The sequence below is a fragment of the Hypomesus transpacificus genome, chromosome 9 (genome assembly GCF_021917145.1).
Source record: "Hypomesus transpacificus isolate Combined female chromosome 9, fHypTra1, whole genome shotgun sequence".
Taxonomy (NCBI): Eukaryota; Metazoa; Chordata; class Actinopteri; order Osmeriformes; family Osmeridae; genus Hypomesus; species Hypomesus transpacificus.
In genome coordinates this window covers 1,924,675-1,949,233 of record NC_061068.1, presented here as the reverse complement: position 1 = coordinate 1,949,233, position 24,559 = coordinate 1,924,675, and the positions used below count along the sequence as shown (strand labels likewise).

Genomic DNA, 24,559 nt, shown 5'->3' with positions numbered 1-24,559 from the left:
AATTGACTTCTTTGAGCAATGTCATGTATGCAATGATAAATGTTGAAGCCAGGCACAGATTTTCCCCACAGAAGGGTGTTCTATGGTAGTGCGAATGAACAGCGCTGGATGTTGTTTCAGCACCATTAGAGTGGACAGCGCTCACTTGGTGCCGCGTTTACTTTCTCCTGTCTGCGCGTCCCCACCCACTATTGAGCGGGAGCGAGGATAGCACCCTCGGTCTCAGATCAGATTAAATTATCCATTCGCTCCTCTGATTAGAAGATTAGCTCTATGGCATGGCTTCAGAGATGTTCTGACTGTAGGTCACTGGGCTTTATGCTCCCTTACGCATATGTTGTTGACATCCTCTCCTCTCTGTTCCCTAGACTCAAGAATGGGGAAAAAACTATAACTAATTTCTACTATAGGCTAACTGATCCTCGGAGTTTGCCTGTTGGACCAGTTAACTTTTGGTACACCCATCACTTGAAAATATGGAGAAATCCTCAGCGGAGCTGAACAAAGCTGGTTCCAGATCGACTTCGTCGCTTCCACCTGAGCCGGTGGACATCATCCGCAGCAAGTCATGCTACCGTCGGGTAAGACTGAATGTAGGGGGGCTTCCACACGAGGTTCTGTGGCGAACGTTGGATAGGTTACCGCGAACCCGTTTAGGGAAATTACGGGATTGCAACACCCACGACTCGTTAATGGAGATATGCGATGACTACAACTTGGACGAAAATGAGTACTTCTTTGACCGACACCCCGGGGCTTTCACATCCATTCTGAACTTCTACCGCACGGGGAAGTTACACATGATGGAAGAGATGTGCGCCTTGTCCTTCAGTCAAGAACTGGACTACTGGGGCATCGACGAGATCTACCTGGAGTCCTGTTGCCAGGCCAGATACCATCAAAAGAAGGAACAGATGAACGAGGAGCTCAAACGAGAGGCGGACAACATGAAAGACAGAGAGGGTGAAGACTTCGATACCACATGTTGTGCTGAGAAACGGAAAAAACTTTGGGACCTTCTTGAAAAACCCAGTTCGTCTGTTGCAGCCAAGGTAAACATTCTTAGTATTACTCCATGTCTAGTGACGTTCAATTCAAGTACCATATTAGTTTCTGATCCTCTATTTTTAACACTGTCTTTTGTTGGCTCCCCATGTGTTGTGGGAGAGCAGGCAAGAGAGACAGAACTCTTTGGTTTCATTTATGAGGGTAGATGACCACATACTGGCATTATTGATTCATCATGTGGATTAACAATCACGAGCAGAATGGCTTTGACATTAAAGTCTTGTCTAAACTGAACCCCCCTGGCCTCTTGTGATTAACAAACACAGTCACGCTGATTGAGCCATATATTGGTGAAACCCGCTGCCTCGTGTGTTCAGGTGTAAAGCAGACAATCTGAGGTCCACTCATGTCATTCTCTGTGGTGATGTCAGGGGGAGGGTCAGTCTTTTATCAATACAGTGGAGATTACAGCCGGACGTTCAGTACAGTAAGCTTGCCTCTGTATACAGAGGCTTAGCAGGACCTGGAGAAGGGACTTGTTAGTTTAATAGGCTACAGCAGACTATGGTAAAGTAGAGTACAGCGAATCAGAACAGAGTAGAATACAGCAGAATAGAGCACAGCAGAGTAGAGTACAGTAAAGCAGAGCAAGTAGAATATAACAAACTAGAGCACAGCAGAGACAAATAAAGTAGTGAGCAGCAAAGCAGGGCTGAGCAGAGTAGAATATAGCAGCGTAGAGTGTAGAATAGAGCAGAGAAGAATACACCCGATATGAATAGAACATAATTTAATAGAGCAGAGCAGAGAAGAATAAAGTAGAGTGGGCACAGTAGAGTAGAAGTGCAGAGCAGAGCAGCGTTTTTCTCTCCCTCAGAGAGACACAGGCCTGCTTTGATCATTCTCGTCTGAGCTGGACCAGGGGGATCAAAGAGAATGCTGTCTCCCTCCAACACGGCTAATTACGTTTTAAATGGAACACACCGCCTTGTTTTGGGAGGTACTCAGCTTACACTGGAAATAGTATGAAAGCTCTGAGTGGTTAGTTCATGTCAGATGATGCTTCACAGTGAACACAGTCTTCATGTGGAAGCGTCCTGCCCACTACATCACTAACAGACTGGGGGGAGTTCAGTAAGTCGGTCAGAGAAGCATCAAAGGCATGAAGAAGATGCTAAATCAATGCTGATCATGTTATGGTTAGGATCATTCTGTGGTGCTGTAGCACTGGGACGACGGTTCTCAATAGACTCCTATACAAATATGCCTCGATTAACAAGACGCTATACAGGTTAGGCTGGGGGGAAATCTTCGGTGACATCATATAACAATTCCATATCTAAATAAATATAGATAATCATCAATGTGCAATACAGTAGGTTGTTTCTGAGTGAACGACTCTTCAATGCCTGCAATTCTTCCCATCAGATAAACATTAACACTGTGATTTCCTGTCACTTCTTTAGTAGTATCATTACGAGACTACTCTGGCAAGCCTGTGTGCCAGGGAAAAGAGCAGCGTCCGCACAATAAGTGGCCGCATTTATCAATTACTAATTAGCCTAAAAGGGCAATGCACTGTAAAACCACAAACCAAACTACTAAAAGCTTTGATAGAGCGTTGTCCAAGGTTTTTTCAAAGTACTGTGATAAACTGCAGTGCAGTTGAGTGGTCCAGTCTCTGGTCCAGTCTGGACCACAGGTTTAGATGGTGCTGAGGCTCTGCTGTGTTGTGTTTGTGTTCAGCTGTGCTCCTCCTCTCCCAGGCCAGTGGTGGGATTGGACATGCAACAGCCTAGAAACAGATGGTCACTGGTGATGACAAGCACAGGAATACCCGTCTCCAGGCAACAGGAATATCATTGTGTGTGTGTGTGTGTGTGTGTGTGTGTGCATGAGTGTGTGCTTCCTAAACCCATGCCTGTGGCCATACAAATAAACATCTACATATGGTATATGACCACTTTTCTATCATAATGTCAGACAATTGCACAGGCATTCCCTGTAAGTACACCATATGGTACATGACCGTGTGCTTGCTTTACTGTTTCTCTCCCCATGTTATCTCTACCTCCACCCTATCCTTCTTCTCCTTCCTCAGGCTCCTCCACTACACCTTCAACTAAATGTCAGGGAAATGTCATATTAATTATTCTTCATGAGACTCCAGGCCCAATTTGAAGCTTCTCTCCAGTTCACATTCTCTCTCAGCCCTAGTACTGTCTGCCTCGGCCTCAAATCAGATTTGGGTCTATGGCCTTGCTGCACAATGAGATTGTGTCTGACCGCTGGCATATCAGTGTATCACTGTCTGCTCCGAACCCAGACAAGCCTCACATTAACAGAACCGTACCTCTAGGCCTGAATCAGAGGAGAATAGTACAGCAGGAAAGCTATGGTCTTGGATTACAAAACTCCATGTTGTTTCTGTTATTGTTGATGGACCGTAAACCTCAAAGAATGTGATGCAGACTTACTAGAGACGTGCGTAGACAGCTTGTGGACCACAGTAGACTGACTGTAAATATTACAGTGAATATAGACTGGCTTTAGAGACACTGTAGATAGCTGTAGATTGACTATAAACAACAGTAGACTGACAATCTGTAGACATGAGTAGACTGAATGAGTAGAGGTTCTATCTTATTATGAAATACGTTATGTTTCCTGCTGTGATGTGACTTGTGGCTTGACTGCTCTACGTAACTGGAGGTGATTTCTTTATATTAGTGTGCATCCAGAGAGGGGAGGGTTGAGCCACTGATTGTGCTCAGTGCTCAGTCTGATTGATAATGGCAATGTCATCCAGTTAATACCCCTGAACCTGTTTTATTTGTGATTAAACTAAATAAAGGGGAGATAAATAATTAATAAAGGAAATCTGGGAAATGTACTGAGTAACACAAGGGCTAAGTAGGCAAAGGAAAAAATAGGCTCAGAGCAATTAACAGAACAAATAAACAAACCTAGGCAGAATAAAAGTGGCACTGTCATTCTGTCCTTTCTGCATCTAAACATTGGGAATTGCAAATTACAGTGCTGTCAACTGGCATTGTGCGTCAGTGGGAAGGCAACAAATTACAATTATGCCTTTCTAATGTCGTACTTTAGATGACAAATTAAAGCTGTTTGTCTTCACTGACTCATAAGTCAGTCCAACACAGGGCCTGTACTGACATCAACCATGAGTCGACAGATTGTCTCTGACAGCTGGCAAATTAGAAGCAATCAAATATGTGATCATTTATAATCTGTCAAGCAGGTGAAGATTTTTTTGGGATGAGTAGTCCCTTTGATAGGGGATCAACCCCAACTTGTGTGACTATCTTCAGTATCCCAGTGATATAAATGTTTAAGACTCCAAGGAAAAAACACTTGAATCGTACAGTAGGAAGCTAGTAGAAGTAGAAACAAACAAACAAACAAACAGTCCTGCATTAAAGCCTTTCATCTACTTTGGTTCCCTTCAAGAATATAGCAGTGAGAACTCGATGACTGCTATCTTTTGAGGGACACAGCAGACCGATGGTGGACTATTGAAGAGTGAATTTACAGCTGATAGGGTCTAAAAGGAAAGTCCTAACTGATGGTGTTTCCAGGCCGTTTGCCTGTGTCTCTATCTCTGCCCTTTTGTGGGATAGAGATAGACGCCAGAGATATAGCCCTGCATCATTTGTGGACAGAGATTGAGTACCCCCTTGCAATGATTGCTTTTGTGGCAATGGCTCTACACGCCTGTCACTGCGTTTTGCCATCAACACGCCTGCCTGGTGAGTGCTGATGTCCCCTTAAAATCAGGCCTGAAATCAGATCCTCAGACCCATCTCTGAAGAGGGCAACATGACCTCTGAGGTTTCCTGGTGGTCTCATGTTGACACTGGAACTTCCTTTAAGACTCTTCCTCTCAGGTCATCATATAACCCAGCTCTTCTGTGTCCAGGTCCAATACATAGGCTTGAGTATCAGCCACTGTAGCACTGAAATGTTATCGATTAATGATGAATTATTGATCAATAATCTGACCTTTGACCTGCTTACTCAATGTTTTTTTCACCCCAAAACACACAGAGAGATAGATAAATAGACAAACACACGCACACACACACACATACACACACACACTACAATAGTGAAACAACATCCCTTAAGCTAATGGATTCCTGTGACTGTGCTAAATCACCCAGTATAAAAATAGCTCTCGTCTTTCACACATATGCTAAGATCCTCAATTATCCTTGCATGACACTGAAAACCACAGGGGTGTGTGTGTGTTTGTGGTGTGTGTGTTTGTGGTGTATGTGTGTGTGAGTGTAGGATGGGGATGGTTTACAGGATTTGCATTCCAGTACAAAATGTTCTACAATATATGTCCTCATATTTCATGTCCTTATTTCAATATTAGTATTTAGATTATTGTTATGGGTTTATTTATTATTAATGTTTTATTATTTTTACAATATCTAGTTTACTCTTTTTTTGTCCTTCTCAGCCTCAGATTGTCTTTGCCTTTCTCACGTTACTAGAATTGCCTTTCTCGAGACCTCCTTTATTTCGCTATCTTCACTCCATTAGGGCAAACATTAGCAATTTAGCAAAGCACACACACCACTGCCCAACAAGAACCTAGGTTTCCACAGATAATTACTTGACTCTAGTTCAGCTGCTGTATTGCCCTTATCCGGGCTCTCATTCGACCACAGCCTAATGATGCATTCAGCTCCTGTTGTGTAGGTGGGTTGAGGAGACCAACAGCTGAGAGTTGTGGTCCTTTGGTTTTGTGTTTACGGGGTGGGGGGCAGTTAGGGGAGGTTAGGGGGCGGTTAGGGGCGGAGCTGAAAGGGAGAGGACGGGATCAGGGGGGGTGAATGGAAGGAGGAGACGTGCCCAGCTAAAGCCAAGCCACTTAACCTGTTCACTGTTCAACTAGGAATTCTCATGCAGGGCAATGAGCGACATACCCCCTGGCACACACAGGGAGAGGAGGAAAGAAAGGAGAAGACGAGAGATAGATAAAGGACTCTAATGTAATGTAAATGTAATAAAGAACACATGCATTCAGTGGTTCATAGAGATAGAGACAGAGTCCAGGTGTGTACAGTTCTTTCATATCCCCGTACTCTTATCATTGTTGAACAATGACCATGAACATACATGTATGTCATGACTTGAACCACATTTAGAGATCATGAATCGACTGTCAGAAAAAAGATCATTCGGTTCTAGTTCCTCTGTTCAGTTCCACAGTATTCCCATAGCTCAACTTGCCTCCATCTTTGTGCATCTCCAATGTTGTAAGTGCAGTTGCCATGGAGTTTGACATCTGTTTCCAGGGTGATGCCACTACTGAATGAGCAGTTTGAGGTGTAAAGTCCATCTGTAATATGAATTACAGCTTCCAAACCATCCACGCACAGGAACACCTCAAGCCCAGCCTCAGAACACTGATGTTTTCATTGCATTGCATGTTCTTTCATTTTCCTTGCCAGTGGAAAAATTCAGGAACACATTTCTCACATTCAAATGAACAGAAAGGGACAGAAGATTTCCTTGTATTTTTGGCCATGGCCAATTCCTCCATCACGTATTTTTCAGGGTGACTAAAGAGGACTTAATTGAAGTTTACCTTTCTACCAAGTCTATAGTCTGATGTGGAATAAATATTATGCTTTTACCTAGAGATACTGAACGACTTGTTGATAGTCAGTGTAATTCAGACAAGTGGATAGACTTACCTAGGGTGATTTAGAGTTCAAATTGTATTTCTTACCTCCCTGCAAATAATCTTCAGTGGCAATGAACCAGGATGAATTAGCATGCTCTAAAGAAACTTTTCTTCTCTTGTTCTCGTTATCCCAGATCAGTGAAGGCTAATCTGAGAACGAGTGTTGATCAAAGTCAGTCCTGCTCACTGTATAACAATGGACCAAGTTTCATTTACCAGTGAGGTTCTTCCCAACTCCTGACAAGAATATCTGTGGATGAAGTGACAGCAGCGCATGAAAAAAATATTTCTTGAGAACAGGCAACATAGGAAGGATAATGAGTGTGCGTGTAGTGTGTGTGTGGTGTGTGTGTGTGTGTGTGTGTGTGTGGTGTGTGTGTGGTGTGTGTGTGGTGTGTGTGTGGTGTGTGTGTGTGTGTGGTGTGTGTGTCTCTTTGGTATGACATATTGAGGAACTTCCTCTCAGTGAACCGGTATGTGATGGATAGAGGGGGAGGGGGGGGGGGGGATACATGCCCCTAGTTTAAAGCTGCTTGGCCCTGAGGGCTCCCACCTCCTCAGCCCTCCAGAAGGGCCATGTCACCATGACTGTGATGACTGTGATGAGGGCCCCTCTACAAGACAGCAGCAGTCTAAACACTGAATAGACACACGGAATCTAGCGGCAGCTACCAATCAGACCTCACAGGGCAAGGAGTTGAGCCGCTCTCCCCGGGGTGTCACAGCCTCCTTCACTGGGGGACTGCTGTCCGGTGGAAGGATTGGTTAGGTGTATGAATGACCTTGACGAAAGTGTGAAGGCCTAGTGTACCAAAATAGAATAGGAGGAGAGAAACATTAATCAAGTCAACGCCTGATTGAGAGAGAACCGAGAGGGCACTTGACCGTTGGCGCTAGAGGACTTTCACCTTGTCTGCAGCACCCTTCCTGTGGGCCACACACAGGCTTGAACTGCCATACACACCCCACCCCCCCACACACACAGGCTTGAACTGCCATACACACCCCACCCCCCCCCCACACACACAGGCTTGAACTGCCATACACACCCCACCCCCCCCCCACACACACAGGCTTGAACTGCCATACACACCCCACCCCCCCACACACAGGCTTGAACTGCCATACACACCCCACCCCCCCCCACACACAGGCTTGAACTGCCATACACACCCCACCCCCCCACACACAGGCTTGAACTGCCATACACACCCCACCCCCCCCCACACACAGGCTTGAACTGCCATACACACCCCACCCCCCACACACACAGGCTTGAACTGCTATACACACCCCACCCCCACACACACAGGCTTGAACTGCCATACACACCCCACCCCCCCACACACAGGCTTGAACTGCCATACACACCCCACCCCCCCACACACAGGCTTGAACTGCCATACACACCCCACCCCCCCACACACAGGCTTGAACTGCCATACACACCCCACCCCCACACACACAGGCTTGAACTGCCATACACACCCCACCCCCACACACACAGGCTTGAACTGCCATACACACCCCACCCCCCCACACACAGGCTTGAACTGCCATACACACCCCACCCCCCCCCACACACAGGCTTGAACTGCCATACACACCCCACCCCCCCCACACACACACAGGCTTGAACTGCCATACACACCCCACCCCCCCACACACAGGCTTGAACTGCCATACACACCCCACCCCCCCCACACACAGGCTTGAACTGCCATACACACCCCACCCCCCCACACACACAGGCTTGAACTGCCATACACACCCCACCCCCCCCACACACACAGGCTTGAACTGCCATACACACCCCACCCCCCCACACACAGGCTTGAACTGCCATACACACCCCACCCCCCCACACACACAGGCTTGAACTGCCATACACACCCCACCCCCCCCCACACACAGGCTTGAACTGCCATACACACCCCACCCCCCCACACACACAGGCTTGAACTGCCATACACACCCCACCCCCCCACACACACAGGCTTGAACTGCCATACACACCCCACCCCCCCACACACAGGCTTGAACTGCCATACACACCCCACCCCCCCCACACACAGGCTTGAACTGCCATACACACCCCACCCCCCCACACACAGGCTTGAACTGCCATACACACCCCACCCCCCCACACACACAGGCTTGAACTGCCATACACACCCCACCCCCCCACACACAGGCTTGAACTGCCATACACACCCCACCCCCCCACACACAGGCTTGAACTGCCATACACACCCCACCCCCCCACACACAGGCTTGAACTGCCATACACACCCCACCCCCCCCCCACACACAGGCTTGAACTGCCATACACACCCCACCCCCCCACACACAGGCTTGAACTGCCATACACACCCCACCCCCCCCACACACAGGCTTGAACTGCCATACACACCCCACCCCCCCACACACAGGCTTGAACTGCCATACACACCCCACCCCCCCACACACACAGGCTTGAACTGCCATACACACCCCACCCCCCCACACACAGGCTTGAACTGCCATACACACCCCACCCCCCCACACACAGGCTTGAACTGCCATACACACCCCACCCCCCCACACACAGGCTTGAACTGCCATACACACCCCACCCCCCCACACACACACACAGGCTTGAACTGCCATACACACCCCACCCCCCCACACACACAGGCTTGAACTGCCATACACACCCCACCCCCCCACACACACAGGCTTGAACTGCCATACACACCCCACCCCCCCACACACACAGGCTTGAACTGCCATACACACCCCACCCCCACACACACAGGCTTGAACTGCCATACACACCCCACCCCCCCACACACAGGCTTGAACTGCCATACACACCCCACCCCCCCACACACAGGCTTGAACTGCCATACACACCCCACCCCCCCCACACACAGGCTTGAACTGCCATACACACCCCACCCCCCCCCACACACAGGCTTGAACTGCCATACACACCCCACCCCCCACACACACAGGCTTGAACTGCCATACACACCCCACCCCCCCACACACAGGCTTGAACTGCCATACACACCCCACCCCCCCACACACAGGCTTGAACTGCCATACACACCCCACCCCCCCACACACACAGGCTTGAACTGCCATACACACCCCACCCCCCCCCCACACACAGGCTTGAACTGCCATACACACCCCACCCCCCCACACACACAGGCTTGAACTGCCATACACACCCCACCCCCCCACACACACAGGCTTGAACTGCCATACACACCCCACCCCCACACACACAGGCTTGAACTGCCATACACACCCCACCCCCCCACACACAGGCTTGAACTGCCATACACACCCCACCCCCACACACACAGGCTTGAACTGCCATACACACCCCACCCCCCCCACACACACAGGCTTGAACTGCCATACACACCCCACCCCCCACACACACAGGCTTGAACTGCCATACACACCCCACCCCCCCACACACAGGCTTGAACTGCCATACACACCCCACCCCCCCACACACAGGCTTGAACTGCCATACACACCCCACCCCCCCACACACAGGCTTGAACTGCCATACACACCCCACCCCCCCACACACAGGCTTGAACTGCCATACACACCCCACCCCCCCACACACAGGCTTGAACTGCCATACACACCCCACCCCCCCCACACACAGGCTTGAACTGCCATACACACCCCACCCCCCCACACACAGGCTTGAACTGCCATACACACCCCACCCCCCCACACACACAGGCTTGAACTGCCATACACACCCCACCCCCCCCACACACACAGGCTTGAACTGCCATACACACCCCACCCCCCCACACACACAGGCTTGAACTGCCATACACACCCCACCCCCCCACACACACAGGCTTGAACTGCCATACACACCCCACCCCCCCCACACACACAGGCTTGAACTGCCATACACACCCCACCCCCCCACACACACAGGCTTGAACTGCCATACACACCCCACCCCCCCCCACACACACAGGCTTGAACTGCCATACACACCCCACCCCCCCCACACACACAGGCTTGAACTGCCATACACACCCCACCCCCCCACACACACAGGCTTGAACTGCCATACACACCCCACCCCCCCACACACACAGGCTTGAACTGCCATACACACCCCACCCCCCCACACACAGGCTTGAACTGCCATACACACCCCACCCCCCCACACACAGGCTTGAACTGCCATACACACCCCACCCCCCCCACACACAGGCTTGAACTGCCATACACACCCCACCCCCCCACACACACAGGCTTGAACTGCCATACACACCCCACCCCCCCCACACACAGGCTTGAACTGCCATACACACCCCACCCCCCCCCACACACAGGCTTGAACTGCCATACACACCCCACCCCCCCCACACACACAGGCTTGAACTGCCATACACACCCCACCCCCCCACACACACAGGCTTGAACTGCCATACACACCCCACCCCCCCACACACACAGGCTTGAACTGCCATACACACCCCACCCCCCCACACACACAGGCTTGAACTGCCATACACACCCCACCCCCCCACACACAGGCTTGAACTGCCATACACACCCCACCCCCCCACACACAGGCTTGAACTGCCATACACACCCCACCCCCACACACACAGGCTTGAACTGCCATACACACCCCACCCCCCCACACACACAGGCTTGAACTGCCATACACACCCCACCCCCCCACACACACAGGCTTGAACTGCCATACACACCCCACCCCCCCACACACACAGGCTTGAACTGCCATACACACCCCACCCCCCCCACACACACAGGCTTGAACTGCCATACACACCCCACCCCCCCCACACACACAGGCTTGAACTGCCATACACACCCCACCCCCCCCACACACACAGGCTTGAACTGCCATACACACCCCACCCCCCCCACACACACAGGCTTGAACTGCCATACACACCCCACCCCCCCACACACACACAGGCTTGAACTGCCATACACACCCCACCCCCCCACACACACAGGCTTGAACTGCCATACACACCCCACCCCCCCACACACACAGGCTTGAACTGCCATACACACCCCACCCCCCCCACACACACAGGCTTGAACTGCCATACACACCCCACCCCCCCACACACAGGCTTGAACTGCCATACACACCCCACCCCCCCACACACAGGCTTGAACTGCCATACACACCCCACCCCCCCACACACACAGGCTTGAACTGCCATACACACCCCACCCCCCCCACACACACACACACACACACACTATCAAACACATGCCATTGGAACGTTATTCATTGGCATAGTAATTGCTGTGCAGGTGTAGGTCAGACATGTTCTCTGACTTCTCCTGGGTTATAGGACAACCACTAATTATCCCAGTAATGACTGTATTCGACTGGTAATGCACTACCAGTTCCAGTGTTAAGCTTCGGAGTTACTGCTGAGAGCCTGGAGTTCTAGCATGTTCCGGACTGTGACAGTGCTCACTCCTCTCAGTCTAGCAGCTGCTTAAAGTCTGTCCATGTTACAACATCAAGCTAATCTGTCTCTCTGTTTCCTACGCTCTTAAAGAGATTAAGGGAAACTGCCAGGGAATGCCTGGGGGTTTGGGCTTCCCCATACTGGATCTTTCTAAGAATTAAGTTCTCAAATGATGGCATCTGCTCACTTTTAGATTGGACCGCATTGAGGTCCAAGTATTATTTAGGCTGTCCTTTCAACTCTCACAGATGTTCACATCGACGTAACGAGCGACTCACCTTTAAAAGGGTGTTTGAGAAAGAGAGAGAAAGAGAGACTGGGATGCTGACATTCTCTGTGATTAAGCAGTGTTTTGTTCCTATTGCTGAATCGAGTGAGTAACCATCACATCTTCCTCAGTCAAAGACTGCTTTCTTTTGTTTGTTGTGACTTTGTTTTTCTGAACCCCCTCCTGTTCATTCCCTTCCCCGCCCTCACACACACACAGACACACAGATACACACACGCTCTCTTTTCTGTGCCAAAGCCTACTGTCACTGTCACCATAGCAACTGTCACTTCTATGATGCTAAGACCTGCAGCTGTCTTCCATCGAGGCTTGGTGTTATTTGAACGTTTGTGTGTGTGTTTGTGCTTGCGTGCGTGTCTTTCCGTGCTGAGCAAATGCAGATGTTTGATGTTTATAATTCCCCTCAGGTGCAACAAGAACACTGTTCTAGTGTTTAGGTAAGTGAGTAGCAGGATGGCAGGGGTAGAATGGCACTCTGAAGTTTGTTGAGGAGTAATGGTCATGGCACAACCAGGAAGCAAGTTAAGTGTGAAAGTCCACACACAGTGTTTCAGACAGAATGCTGCTGGACCATCCATTCTTGTGTGGTAAAGTGGATGGGCTTCCTGTAAGTATTTGACCGACAAAGCACAATTCCAGATGGGGGTCAGTCTCCACCAGAAGCACCACACTGGTCCTATGCTGGTCCTATTTATAAGACTTGTCAAGCGCGGCCAGGGTTTAAATATAGAAGCTGAGTCTGGATTCTCCTCCTCATATGAGATGCATGAATAATTGAGAGACAGAGGAGCCGAGGTGGGATTCATTGAGTTAGATGAATGGTCCTCGTCAGAGCCCAGTCACCTGCTCACATCCCTAACACACTGCCTTGGCCGGGTGTGGAGGAGCAGTACACACCGAGAGGGAGGGATGTGGAGAGGGAGAGAGAGAGAGAGAGAGAGAGAGAGAGAGAGAGAGAGAGAGAGAGAGAGAGAGAGAGAGAGGGGGGATGAAGTAAATATAAACAATCTGTCTGTCTGCATAGCAATGAAGAGTATTCAAGAGGACAAATTTCAAGGAAGAGAGAGGGACATAAGGAGAAAAGACAGCTACTCAGTTTATCACAGCTGCCATCTCTGGGGCTATTTGACACAGCTGCATGCACAGCGCCATGGTCACAGCTCCTATTTGGTTTATGGGCTGGTCTGTGTGTTTGTTTTCGAGGTGGGGCGGTGCCAAGGCGATATGATATGGGCCAGTTTGTTGTGTGTATATAAGCCTGTGTGTATATGTGTGTGTATTTGTTTGTGCATACATGTCTGTATGCATTGATAACGCTTGTTCCATGATTATTATTATTATTTTGATGTTTTCGTGCACAACATGCGTGACTATGAGTGTGAGTTTGTGTGTTTGTGAAAGTGTGTGTGTGAGCGTGTGAGTGTGTGAGTGTGTGTGCGTGCGTGTGTGTGTATCTGAGGGTGTGTGTTTTCAACCTTTCATGCTGTGGGAAATGTAGAAGATAGTCCCCTCCCGTCTCCATGGAAACCCAATCTCTTTCAGAAAGGCAGGGAGGCAGAGCCCTGCTTCATTGAGAATGAAGAGTGAACTATTCAACATGACGCTCTCCTTTCCACTCTGGTGGTTTAAGACACTGATAGTCTAGAGAGAAATCGCTGGCAAATCCAAATGGATATCTATGGTATCTTATTTAATGTTTGACATTTACATTCCAGGTTTGGAACAACCGCAGCCAGAGGTTGAACACTGACACCTGCTTGCACCATTTCAAAATAGGATGTCTGAATGATCATTTATCTGACTTATGTCAATGTTTAACATCACTGTCATTAAAGCAATCCATATCAGACAGTCACAGAGCTGTTTAGACCAGCAGCAGGGATAATCCTTTAAGCTTTAGTAAATAGCATCCATGACAATAAGAGATCTATTTTATAACAACAACAGATGTGTATTCTGTAGGGAGAGGAACAATCATGTGAGAGGGGTAAGGTGGACAGAGGGCTTGGACGGCGAGGTAGCACAGAGAAGAAAGAGGCAGACAAGAAGAATGACTGTCAGACTTGCTTTTCACAAGCCGCTCCACATAGCCACCTCCTGTCGAGCTTCAAGGGGGTTGTCATGACGACTGCGTCTGGCAGCCCTGCCTTGGAAAGTGTGGCATGATGTCCCACTGGTCAGGACCAGGGCCCATGGAACACTGGCATAGCTTGAGGTCAGGAGGTCTCACTCACTTAGTGACCATGCTAGATACACACAGACACACACACACACACAGACACAGACACACACACAGACACACACAGCTCCGGTGTGAGTTCAAGGGTGTCAGGGTTGTCAGGAACAGGAGCAGCAAGTTCTCAAGTGGAAAGGCTGCAAAGGAAAGGCTGGGCAGAGCACCGGGACGCTGGGAGATCCTGTGGGAACCACCCGGAACAACAACACACTTTCCAAGGCGTTCACTTCTCACCTGAGCAGCACTGAACACCAAGGGTGACTGAACACAGACCGAATTAGACACACTTCAGTAGCTTTTTGTTCCAAAAGCAAACCCCTGTTGGCCTCACCCATGTCTATGAGGGACTGATAAAGTATTCGATGATTCATTTATGAGGTCTCTACTGTATCCCAAGTTCATAGTTCAAGGTTTAATTTAGGGTGGCTGGGTGCAGTGAAACATGCAAGCTGACAAGCTGATAACCTGACAAACTCATCATGGATCAACATAGACCAGAGGATGATTCATACTCTCGGTCCTGTTGGGCCGATGCTAAAAACAAAACCAGGTCACGGGGAGACACATTGAAAAGACTACTTGCTAGGAGTTATAGTGCATGAAGAGACTGAAAAAATAACAAAATATTTTAGGTGCTAATACAATTTCACTTTAACGTGAAAGGATATTGACAGAGTGTTTTGTATTTAGTTACAGCTCTTCCTTCCTATGGAGATACCCATAGAGAGTGAAAGACAGTCTTTCTTTCAAGAGCAGGAAATTGGAGCAAATTAGGATGACTTGTTTAGTTGTGGAAAGGAATAAGCACAGTCAGCCATTACTGGTCGTCTCCTCTGCTTTCTTCGTGTGCTCTCCAAAAACACAGTGAATGTTTCTTGGCACACAACTCATTCCCTTTGTGTATTTTCTGCTCTCTCACACTAAATGTGTCTTGGGAATCTTCTTAAACAGCAGACTGGGGGTTGGTACGACCTTATATGTGATTCAAGGTTAGACAGTGTGTGTGTACCGACATGGGTCTGTGTGCCAGCAGACGTGATTGGGCTCCGGGTTTGTTTTGTGTCTGCATGGCGGCGGGTCCTGTCAATCTGATGTGTCAGCCTCAGATCAGGGCCTCCAGGCAGAGAACTCCTACTCTCTCTGTGTCTGTGGGCCTGCTTCTTTTATTCTCTATAAGATCTCCTTTCTATCCTTCTAATCTTGTCTTGTTGATTTGATTACTTCATCTGACATAATGGGGTTTGTAAAGTCAGTACCATTTTAACCAAGAGCCCATTTAGGTGTTGTGATAAAAATGATTGAAACGACATCCTGACAAAAAGTGAATGATGTGATTTATTTGTCTCTTCTGTGTTTGTATACAATCTATCAATAAGGCTAAGACATCATACTCATACTGTATATCACTATGTCAATGTCAGACTCCAACCTTAACAGGAGAACATAGTTTATACACTCACACTTACACAGTCAAATGCACACAAACACAACACACGCCTAAACACTTAATCATATGAGGGTTTCCTTTTGGCATCCACCATCATTTTTTTTATCTTGGTTACCTCAGAGTCCATAGTGAGTGCTTCCTCAGTTCATAATGCTGTTTGATGTCACACACATTACAATCAGTGGTTCTCTAGGTTAATCCAATCAGGTCTCTCCCTTTGAGCAGTTTTTTTTTGTGTGCAGTTGAGATATGGAAGTTTTCTCTTGGTCATATTAGTAACATGTGCAATATATGATCAATGGCACTGGTTTATGGCCTTAGCAGTGCTAATTTATTCAATGGAAATATTAACAACTTGTGCCCGACCGTCCACCAGCCAATGAGAAGATAGAAAGAGGGAGTGTGTGTGCAAGAGAGAAAGAGAGAGAAAGAGGTGTGTAGTGGGGATTCTTCATAGTGACAGGGCCATGGAGCAGAGGGAACTTCCTGGTGGAACGTGACCTCATAACCACAATGTTATACAGCACCAGTGGGCTATTATTAAACTCCCTGTCTTAGCAACCTTTTTATAGCTTCTCAATCCTATTACCTCGATCCTTTTCTGTCCTACACAGCCAAATTGTACCTAGCAGCATGGTCCCTTAGATACACACACAAACACACAGTGACAACTCTGTATCTGGTTGTTGTGATGTTCCTCCCTTATCTTCATTCTTGTTGTGTGTTGATAATCTGTTTATAAATCCTGCTGTATCCTTTGAACCTGTTGGCTGTTGATTCACCAGGACACCCTCTCAAACTGAATATGGATATTACTGTACCACAGCTGTCAAGCTGATGTTAAATGTACCTAGCCAATCTGCAATGTTGATTAGCATGATAAATCACCATTCACCACAGGCAGCTTACAATTCCACCCCTTCTGAGCTGCGGTGCCGGGTCTCCAGTCCAAGCACCTCCCTGCTCTGGGGGCATCTGATTCAAGCTGCAGATTTCCTACGAGGTTGCTGAGGGAAAATGGAGGGAAAGACGAGATAAACAGATAGGGTCATTATTCACCTCTGCCGTGACGCTATGGCAACAGCATGTTCAAACTCTGATTGGTCATGAATAAGGTAGCCATTCTGGCCATCACATTCACTCCTGGGGTGTATGCAAAATGATGAGGCTGTTGTCAAGGCCCATGATGTCAGTCATATCCTAACAACCCCTCCCACTGCCCTATTTCTGCTGCCATCCCTTTCACATTTTCCCCGGAGAGGTATGGCCTAATTCCATGTGCTCCCCTGTCTGTTTTAGTCGTCTACTGCTGGGATTCATAGTAGCAGGCCTATTGCTCGCCATCTGTTCTTTAGTTATTCCTTTCTGAATCATTAACTTTATAGTATTATCAAGTTAGTTATACAGTAGTTAAAATGATAAAAGTACTTTAGGTACAATTATATACTAGTACGGGTACTATAGTTCTACTGTATGAAAATCGAATGCAGTTTTGTTGCCATTACAGGCTGTCCGTCCTGTAAACACCACTGTGTACGTACATGAAGAATCCCCAGCCACCTGTATTTTAATTCTATTTACACACACGGCTAACTCCTCTCTCCTGTTTCTACCAGGGCAGGCACACACACACCTCGTCCCCAGGGTGAGGCTGGAGTCCTGTGGCAAGCGTTTAGGGAGTCAGTCAGGACAGGTTAAGGATAATAATAGCTGAGTGTTGTCTAGTAGTAATCCTGAGCTTGGATAGCTGATCAGACAATGGCTTCCCCCGTGACCTTGTGTGCAGTTTACCACACGATTAACGACACAAGGAGTCTCTCCATAAGGGGTCTCTTATGGACAGGTAAACAGGGCAATATCAATCACAATACTCACCATCAGTATTCATATTATGCACTATGTAAAGCATAAAACCATTAGACATCCATCAAAGTTATCTATCAAAGCATGTTGCCTTATTTCAACAAATACAATGAACTTTTGAAGAACAACAGAGTAGCTCTGTTGTTGTCGCCCACTTGGGAGACAAGGAGAAACATTGGGATCTGTGTCCTTCAGGCCTGTGATGGTGACGTTCTGACTCCAGCACCACCTTGAGATGCTCTCCTCAGTGGAAGATAAAGGGGCTGTGGAGACAACAGTGTAGGCATGTGAGTGGTAGGCTGGAGCTACATGATGAACTCGAGGAGTGGCTTACTGACCGCACAACCTCATGTTAAATCACTAAGGTTATTGGATCACGGTCATACAGTGCCCTCCAAAAGTATTGGAACAGTGAGGCGAATTCCTTTATTTTTGCTGTAGACTGAAAACATTTGGGCTTGACATCAAATAATGAACGTGAGACCAGAGATCAACGTTTCAGCTTTTATTTCCAGGTATTTACATCAGGATCTGATGCACAACTAAGAAAATATCACATTTTGTTTGAATCCACCCATTTGTCATGTGAGCAAAAGTATTGGAACAGATATACTTAAAACATATTTAAGTGAATAAGACTTAATATTTAGTTGCAAATCCTTTGCTTTCAATAACTGCAGCAAGTCTGTGACCCATTGACGTCACCAAACTTTTGCATTCGTCCTTTTTGATGCTTTCCCAGGCTTTCACTGCAGCCTCTTTCAGTTGTTGTTTGTTTTGTGGGGTTCCTCCCTTCAGTCTCCTCTTAAGCAGGTAAAATGCATGCTCTATAGGGTTTAAGTCTGGAGATTGACTTGGCCAGTCTAATACCTTCCATTTCTTGCCCCTGATGAACTCCTTTGTTGTTTTGGCAGTGTGTTTTGGGTCGTTATCTTGCTGCATGATGAAGGCTCTGCCAATCAGTTTGGTTGCATCTTTCCTTAAATTGGCAGACAAAATGTTTCTGTAGACTTCCGAGTTCATTTTGCTGCTGCCATCATGTGTTACATCCTCAATGAAGATTAATGAGCCCGTCCTAGAAGAAGCCATGCAAGCCCAAGCCATGACATTACCTCCACCGTGTTTCACAGATGAGCTTGTGTGTTTGGGATCATGAGCAGTTCCTTTCTTTCTCCAAACTTTAGCCTTTCCATCACTTTGGTAAAAGTTAATCTTTGTCTCATCAGTCTATAAAACTTTGTCCCAGAATTTTTGAGGTTCATCTCTGTACTTTTTGGCAAATTCCAGCCTGGCCTTCCTATTCTTCTTGCTAATGAGTGGTTTGCATCTTCTGGTGTAGCCCTTGTACTTTTGTTCATGAAGTCTTCTGCGAACAGTAGATAGTGATACCTTCACTCCTGCCATCTGGAGGTTGTTGCTGATCTCACTAACAGTTGTTTTAGGGTCTTTCTTTACAGCTCTCACAATGTTTCTGTCATCAACTGCTGATGTTTTCCTTGGTCTACCTGTTCGACGTCTGTTACTTAGTACACCAGTAGTTTTCTTCTTCTTCAGGACATTCCAAATGGTTGTACTGGCTATGGCCAATGTTTCTGCAATGGCTCTGATTGATTTTCCATCTTCTCTAAGACTCACAATTGCTTGTTTTTCACCCAAAGACAGCGCTCCGGTTTTCATGTTGTTTTCACCTCTGAATACAGTCTGCATAGACAAAACCTATCTTACCCAATCTGAACCTGAGTGTAGACATTCAGTGGTATTTATTGATTGAATAATGTATGTAATAGGACACACCTGGGCAACAAAACACACCTGTCAGTCATATGTTCCAATACTTTTGCTCACGTGACAAATGGGTGGGTTCGAACAAAAAGGTGATATTTTCTAATTTGTGCATCAGATCCTGATGTAAATACCTGGAAATAAAAGCTGAAACGTTGATCTCTGGTTTCACATTCATCGTTTGATGTCAAGCCCAAATGTTTTCAGTCTACAGCAAAAATAAAGGAATTGGCCTCACTGTTCCAATACTTTTGGAGGGCACTGTATTACTGTAACCTTCACAGCCAAATACTTGACAGCGCATGCAAATCCATATGATCTTGAAAATGCAAAACATGTGGTCAAAGACTTTATCAACTCTAAACCGGTGCCAAAAATACATAGCCAGTTCAGAATTAGCATATATTTACATTTGAATACAGAATTTGTAGGTTGTTTTGAATTCAGTTTTGCTGGCATTTGAATCATTTTTATTCATACTTTGAGCTATACCGGTACTTGGTTTGAACTGAATGTCGTATTTTGCTGTTTTGCTTGCTTAGCATTATCTTTCATTGTAATGCTTACTCATGTGAGGAAGCAATTGTATTCAGATAAGTGGGTTATGAATTAATAATTATTCTTAGCCTATCCCAATGCAAAAACTCTTTACCAAACAAACACAAAGACTTGAGTCAGCTCATGTCATAGAAATCTGAATGGGAACCCATGGAACCCGACATGGGTACCTTTTGCATCGTATTCTGACATTCTCTTTGTTGACACAGGAAATGGACGGTGGATGGAAGTTCTATTCGAATCAAATGTACACATGTTCAAATCTATAGGTGGTGGCATTCTCATGGATAACCTTTTTGTTTCCGCTTTACAGATCTTGGCCATCATCTCTATCCTCTTCATCGTTCTCTCCACCATCGCCTTGTCTCTGAACACCCTTCCAGAGTTGCAGGATACAGATGAATTTGGCCAATCCACTGACAACCCCCAACTGGCCCACGTAGAGGCCATCTGCATCGCCTGGTTCACCATGGAGTACCTCCTGCGCTTCCTCTCCTCGCCCAGCAAGTGGAAGTTCTTCAAGGGTCCCCTGAACGTCATCGACCTTCTGGCCATCCTCCCCTACTACGTCACCATCTTCCTCACCGAGTCCAATAAGAGCGTTCTCCAGTTCCAGAACGTGCGGAGGGTGGTCCAGATCTTCCGGATCATGCGTATCCTGCGTATTCTGAAGCTGGCCCGTCACTCCACGGGGCTCCAGTCTCTGGGCTTCACCCTCAAGAGGAGCTACAACGAGCTGGGCTTGCTCATCCTCTTCCTGGCCATGGGCATCATGATTTTCTCCAGCCTGGTCTTCTTTGCTGAGAAGGACGAGGATGACACCAAGTTTAAAAGCATCCCGGCGTCCTTCTGGTGGGCCACCATTACTATGACCACAGTGGGCTATGGGGATATCTATCCCAAAACCCTGCTAGGGAAGATTGTGGGGGGTTTGTGCTGCATAGCTGGAGTTCTGGTGATAGCCTTGCCCATCCCTATCATCGTCAACAACTTCTCTGAGTTCTACAAGGAGCAGAAGAGACAGGAGAAGGCTGTGAAGCGCCGGGAAGCCCTGGAGAGAGCTAAGAGGAATGGCAGCATTGTCTCCATGAATATGAAGGAGGCGTTTGCTCGCAGTGCAGAGTTAATGGATGTGGTGGTGGAGAAGACTGAGAGGCCACAAGATAATCACCTCTCTCCCAGCCACTGGAAGTGGACCCCCAAGGGGGCTGCGTCAGAGACCAGCTCCAACCATTCTTTCAACCCCCAAGAGTCAGGCTCCCCTAGCAAGGCCAGGGCCTCCAGCCCTCAGCGACTCAATGCACAGAAGCTGGAGGAAATGTACAACCAGATGGCCAAGACCCAGTCCCAGCCTAACCTCAACGCTAAAGACAAGGGCTCCAGGACAGGCAGGCAGAGGGATGAGATAGAGCTAGGGGCTATCCCAGGCACTGGGGAACCCATACTCGGAACTCGCGAAGGGGTTGGGGACATGAAAAGCCTGTCCAGCATTGACAGTTACATTAGCTGTGCCGCAGACTTCCAGGAGAACCCACGCTTCCCCCACAGCCCTGCGGCTGGTCTGACCCTCCAAGATAGCAGCCGCTTCTCACACAGCCCTGCCACAGGCCTTTCCGGGCGGGTCAGCGCCAACCCCGGCCTGCAGACCACCCTGGAGCATGAGCCCATGGTCACTCCCTTCTCTAAGACTGTAGGCTCAGAGAACACACGGCTCGGCCCCTACTCTGGTTACCCTCTTAAAGGCTCCTCCTACAAGGGGAACTATCGTGGTGGAGGAGAGTCAGGTCGATCCCCCAGCACTCTTCTCTCAGACAGCTCGGCTCTGTCCGACCGCTCCCTGCTGAGCCCCGAGGTGTCTGTCTACACCACAGCCAGCAGCAGAACACCACCCAAGTCCCCAGAGAGCAGCACTCTGAGCCCTGCCATGTTCACCTTCCACGACTCCTCCATCAGCAAGTATATCGATGCCGACACTGACGAAGAAGAGCACCTTCGTGACCTCTCAGACACCAGCCCCTCCAAGCGCCTGCTGGCCAGATCCAGCCCCAAACGCCACATCAACAGCGGTTACCAGAAGGGCATCAACCACCTGGAGACTGCCCAGAGGGTGCTGGGCCAGAACTGCCTGTTTCCTTTGGAGGGGTCGCGAGGGGCATCACATGAGAACCATGTGGGCTCTGAGCTGCCTCGCCCATCCAAAGGGGACAGGGGTCACTCCAATACCGTGGACAAGAGCCTCTGAACAGCAGAGCACAACCAGCCCAGCCCAGAGAGACCTGGAGCAGAGATACACGCCTCTGTGGACGAGAGAGAGGCGTCGCGGAGAGAGGAGGAGAGACCGAGAGAGAGACTGTGCTGAGTCACTTTACAAACTTACAGAGAGGGCCACTGCACAGCCAGCTTAGGGCAATGTGTGGTTAACAAATACTCTGAACGTAGACTACAATAGAGAAACCACTGCCCTCCATCCTCTCCCTTTGAGCTCCCTTACCCACCCCAGAAACAAGCACTTCCAGAGACTGGAAACCGTGCAGGGCCTCCAGAGAGAAGTGCTGCCTGGCCTGGGAGCCGAGCTGTGGGGTGGGGTTTGAGATTCATAATGTGAGCATGAGGGTTATCAAACCCACCCTCTCCAGGTATATCTCAGCTGCCCACTGTCCCCCTACTGAGAATGGGCTCCCAATGTAGTCTAGGAATGACCGATGAGATTGACAGCTAGAATCTACTTACTTACTATACTAGTGCCCCCCAGACCTGGCCTTAGTCATAAGCAGATGTTTGTATATGTGTGTGCGTTTGTGTGTGAGTGTGTGTGTGTCCATGCGTAAGTGTACGTCTCTGTCTCTGTGTGTGTGTGCGTGGAAAGGTAGTTGTGTTGAAAGGTTATGTAAAAATACAAGATTGTCTACCTAATTGATTTTATTTTTATATAGAGAAAATAAGGTAATGTATAGAAACCTGTAATGAGCTAGTCTGTTGTGTCATGACCATTTATTGAAGTATTTCTGTAAGAGTTATGTTGCAATTGTTGGTTCCAGCTCCTCTTAGGGAAAACCACTGTCTGTCATGATGAGTCCTGTTTCTGATACAGTATGTTGATCTCATGGTGAGAGTAGAGTACTGAATTTTATTGTGAATATTGTCTTAATTGTCTGTTTGATCATTTGCCCCACAGATCAGAGGGTCTAAGCTAAGGTATGAAAGTCAGGAATGAACAACCTTCAAGGTCTCCTTCGTAGTGAGGGGAGCTCTTCTTACATAAAAGGAAAGTCCAACACATGTACTTTGTGGGTGTTGCACAAGTATGCTGGCGTTTGTGACTATCAGGTTCTCAGGAGAACAAGTCTTCATTACGATGGCCACTGGAGTATTACTATAAGAAGCTGCCTCCAAACCCCACAAACCCTCCACAAGGAGACCTGAGTACTGTAGCAATAGTTGGGATTACAAACAGATTAAAATCATTTGACACATTTAAAAAGAAAAAAAAAGCTAAATCTTCTCAAATATTCAATATTACGTAAACCAATCTGGTGCTTTCAAGTCATCTTTGAAAGGTGGAAGAAATGTTAAGATTTGAATTCATTTTTATTGTGCTTTATGAAGACTGTGGTAATGTTTACAGTGTGTGTACATTACGTAACATATAGATACAGTCCAGGATATTGCTGCAATCCTCATGCTTCATCTTACTGCATTAAGTCAGCCAAAGAGATTACATTCATGATGGGGGAAAGAGTTTGTAAAACAGAGACAGGCAGAAAAATGGATAGCAAGGATGAGTATCATTCAAGAGAACAAATTTCAAGGAAATTGTACAAGTTGTAATATTGAGTCATCCAAACAATGTTTATAAAAAGGCATTATAAACATGGGACTTCTCATGGAAAAGGGAAAAGGTTTACTTTTCTTCCATCTGAGCACCTGGTCATTGGCTTTGATTGTGTTATATGTCATGTATTTGTGTCTAGTGGTTGTTGCACCAATGAATGTGAATGGGACATACAACCTCACTTATTCAGACTAAAATGTACTCACATGTATGGTATACAGACTTCACGATAGCTACCACCAGTTTCCATGGTGACAGCCACTGTCAGCTGGTACCAGCGTTGCATAGCTTTGCTAATTGGGGTGTGGAAGGTCTGATTGTATC

At 47.7% G+C, this 24,559-nt stretch overlaps 1 protein-coding gene across 1 annotated transcript; it reads left to right on the top strand.

Annotated features, from left to right (window-relative positions):
* The first annotated feature begins 369 nt into the window (after window positions 1-369).
* kcnb1 (potassium voltage-gated channel, Shab-related subfamily, member 1) lies at window positions 370-24,318 on the top strand. Its single transcript, XM_047026470.1, has 2 exons — window positions 370-1,052; window positions 20,717-24,318. The coding sequence occupies exons 1-2, from the start codon at window positions 477-479 to the stop codon at window positions 22,643-22,645; spliced, it is 2,505 nt and encodes an 834-aa protein (XP_046882426.1). The 5' UTR covers window positions 370-476; the 3' UTR covers window positions 22,646-24,318.
* The last annotated feature ends 241 nt before the right edge of the window (window positions 24,319-24,559 follow it).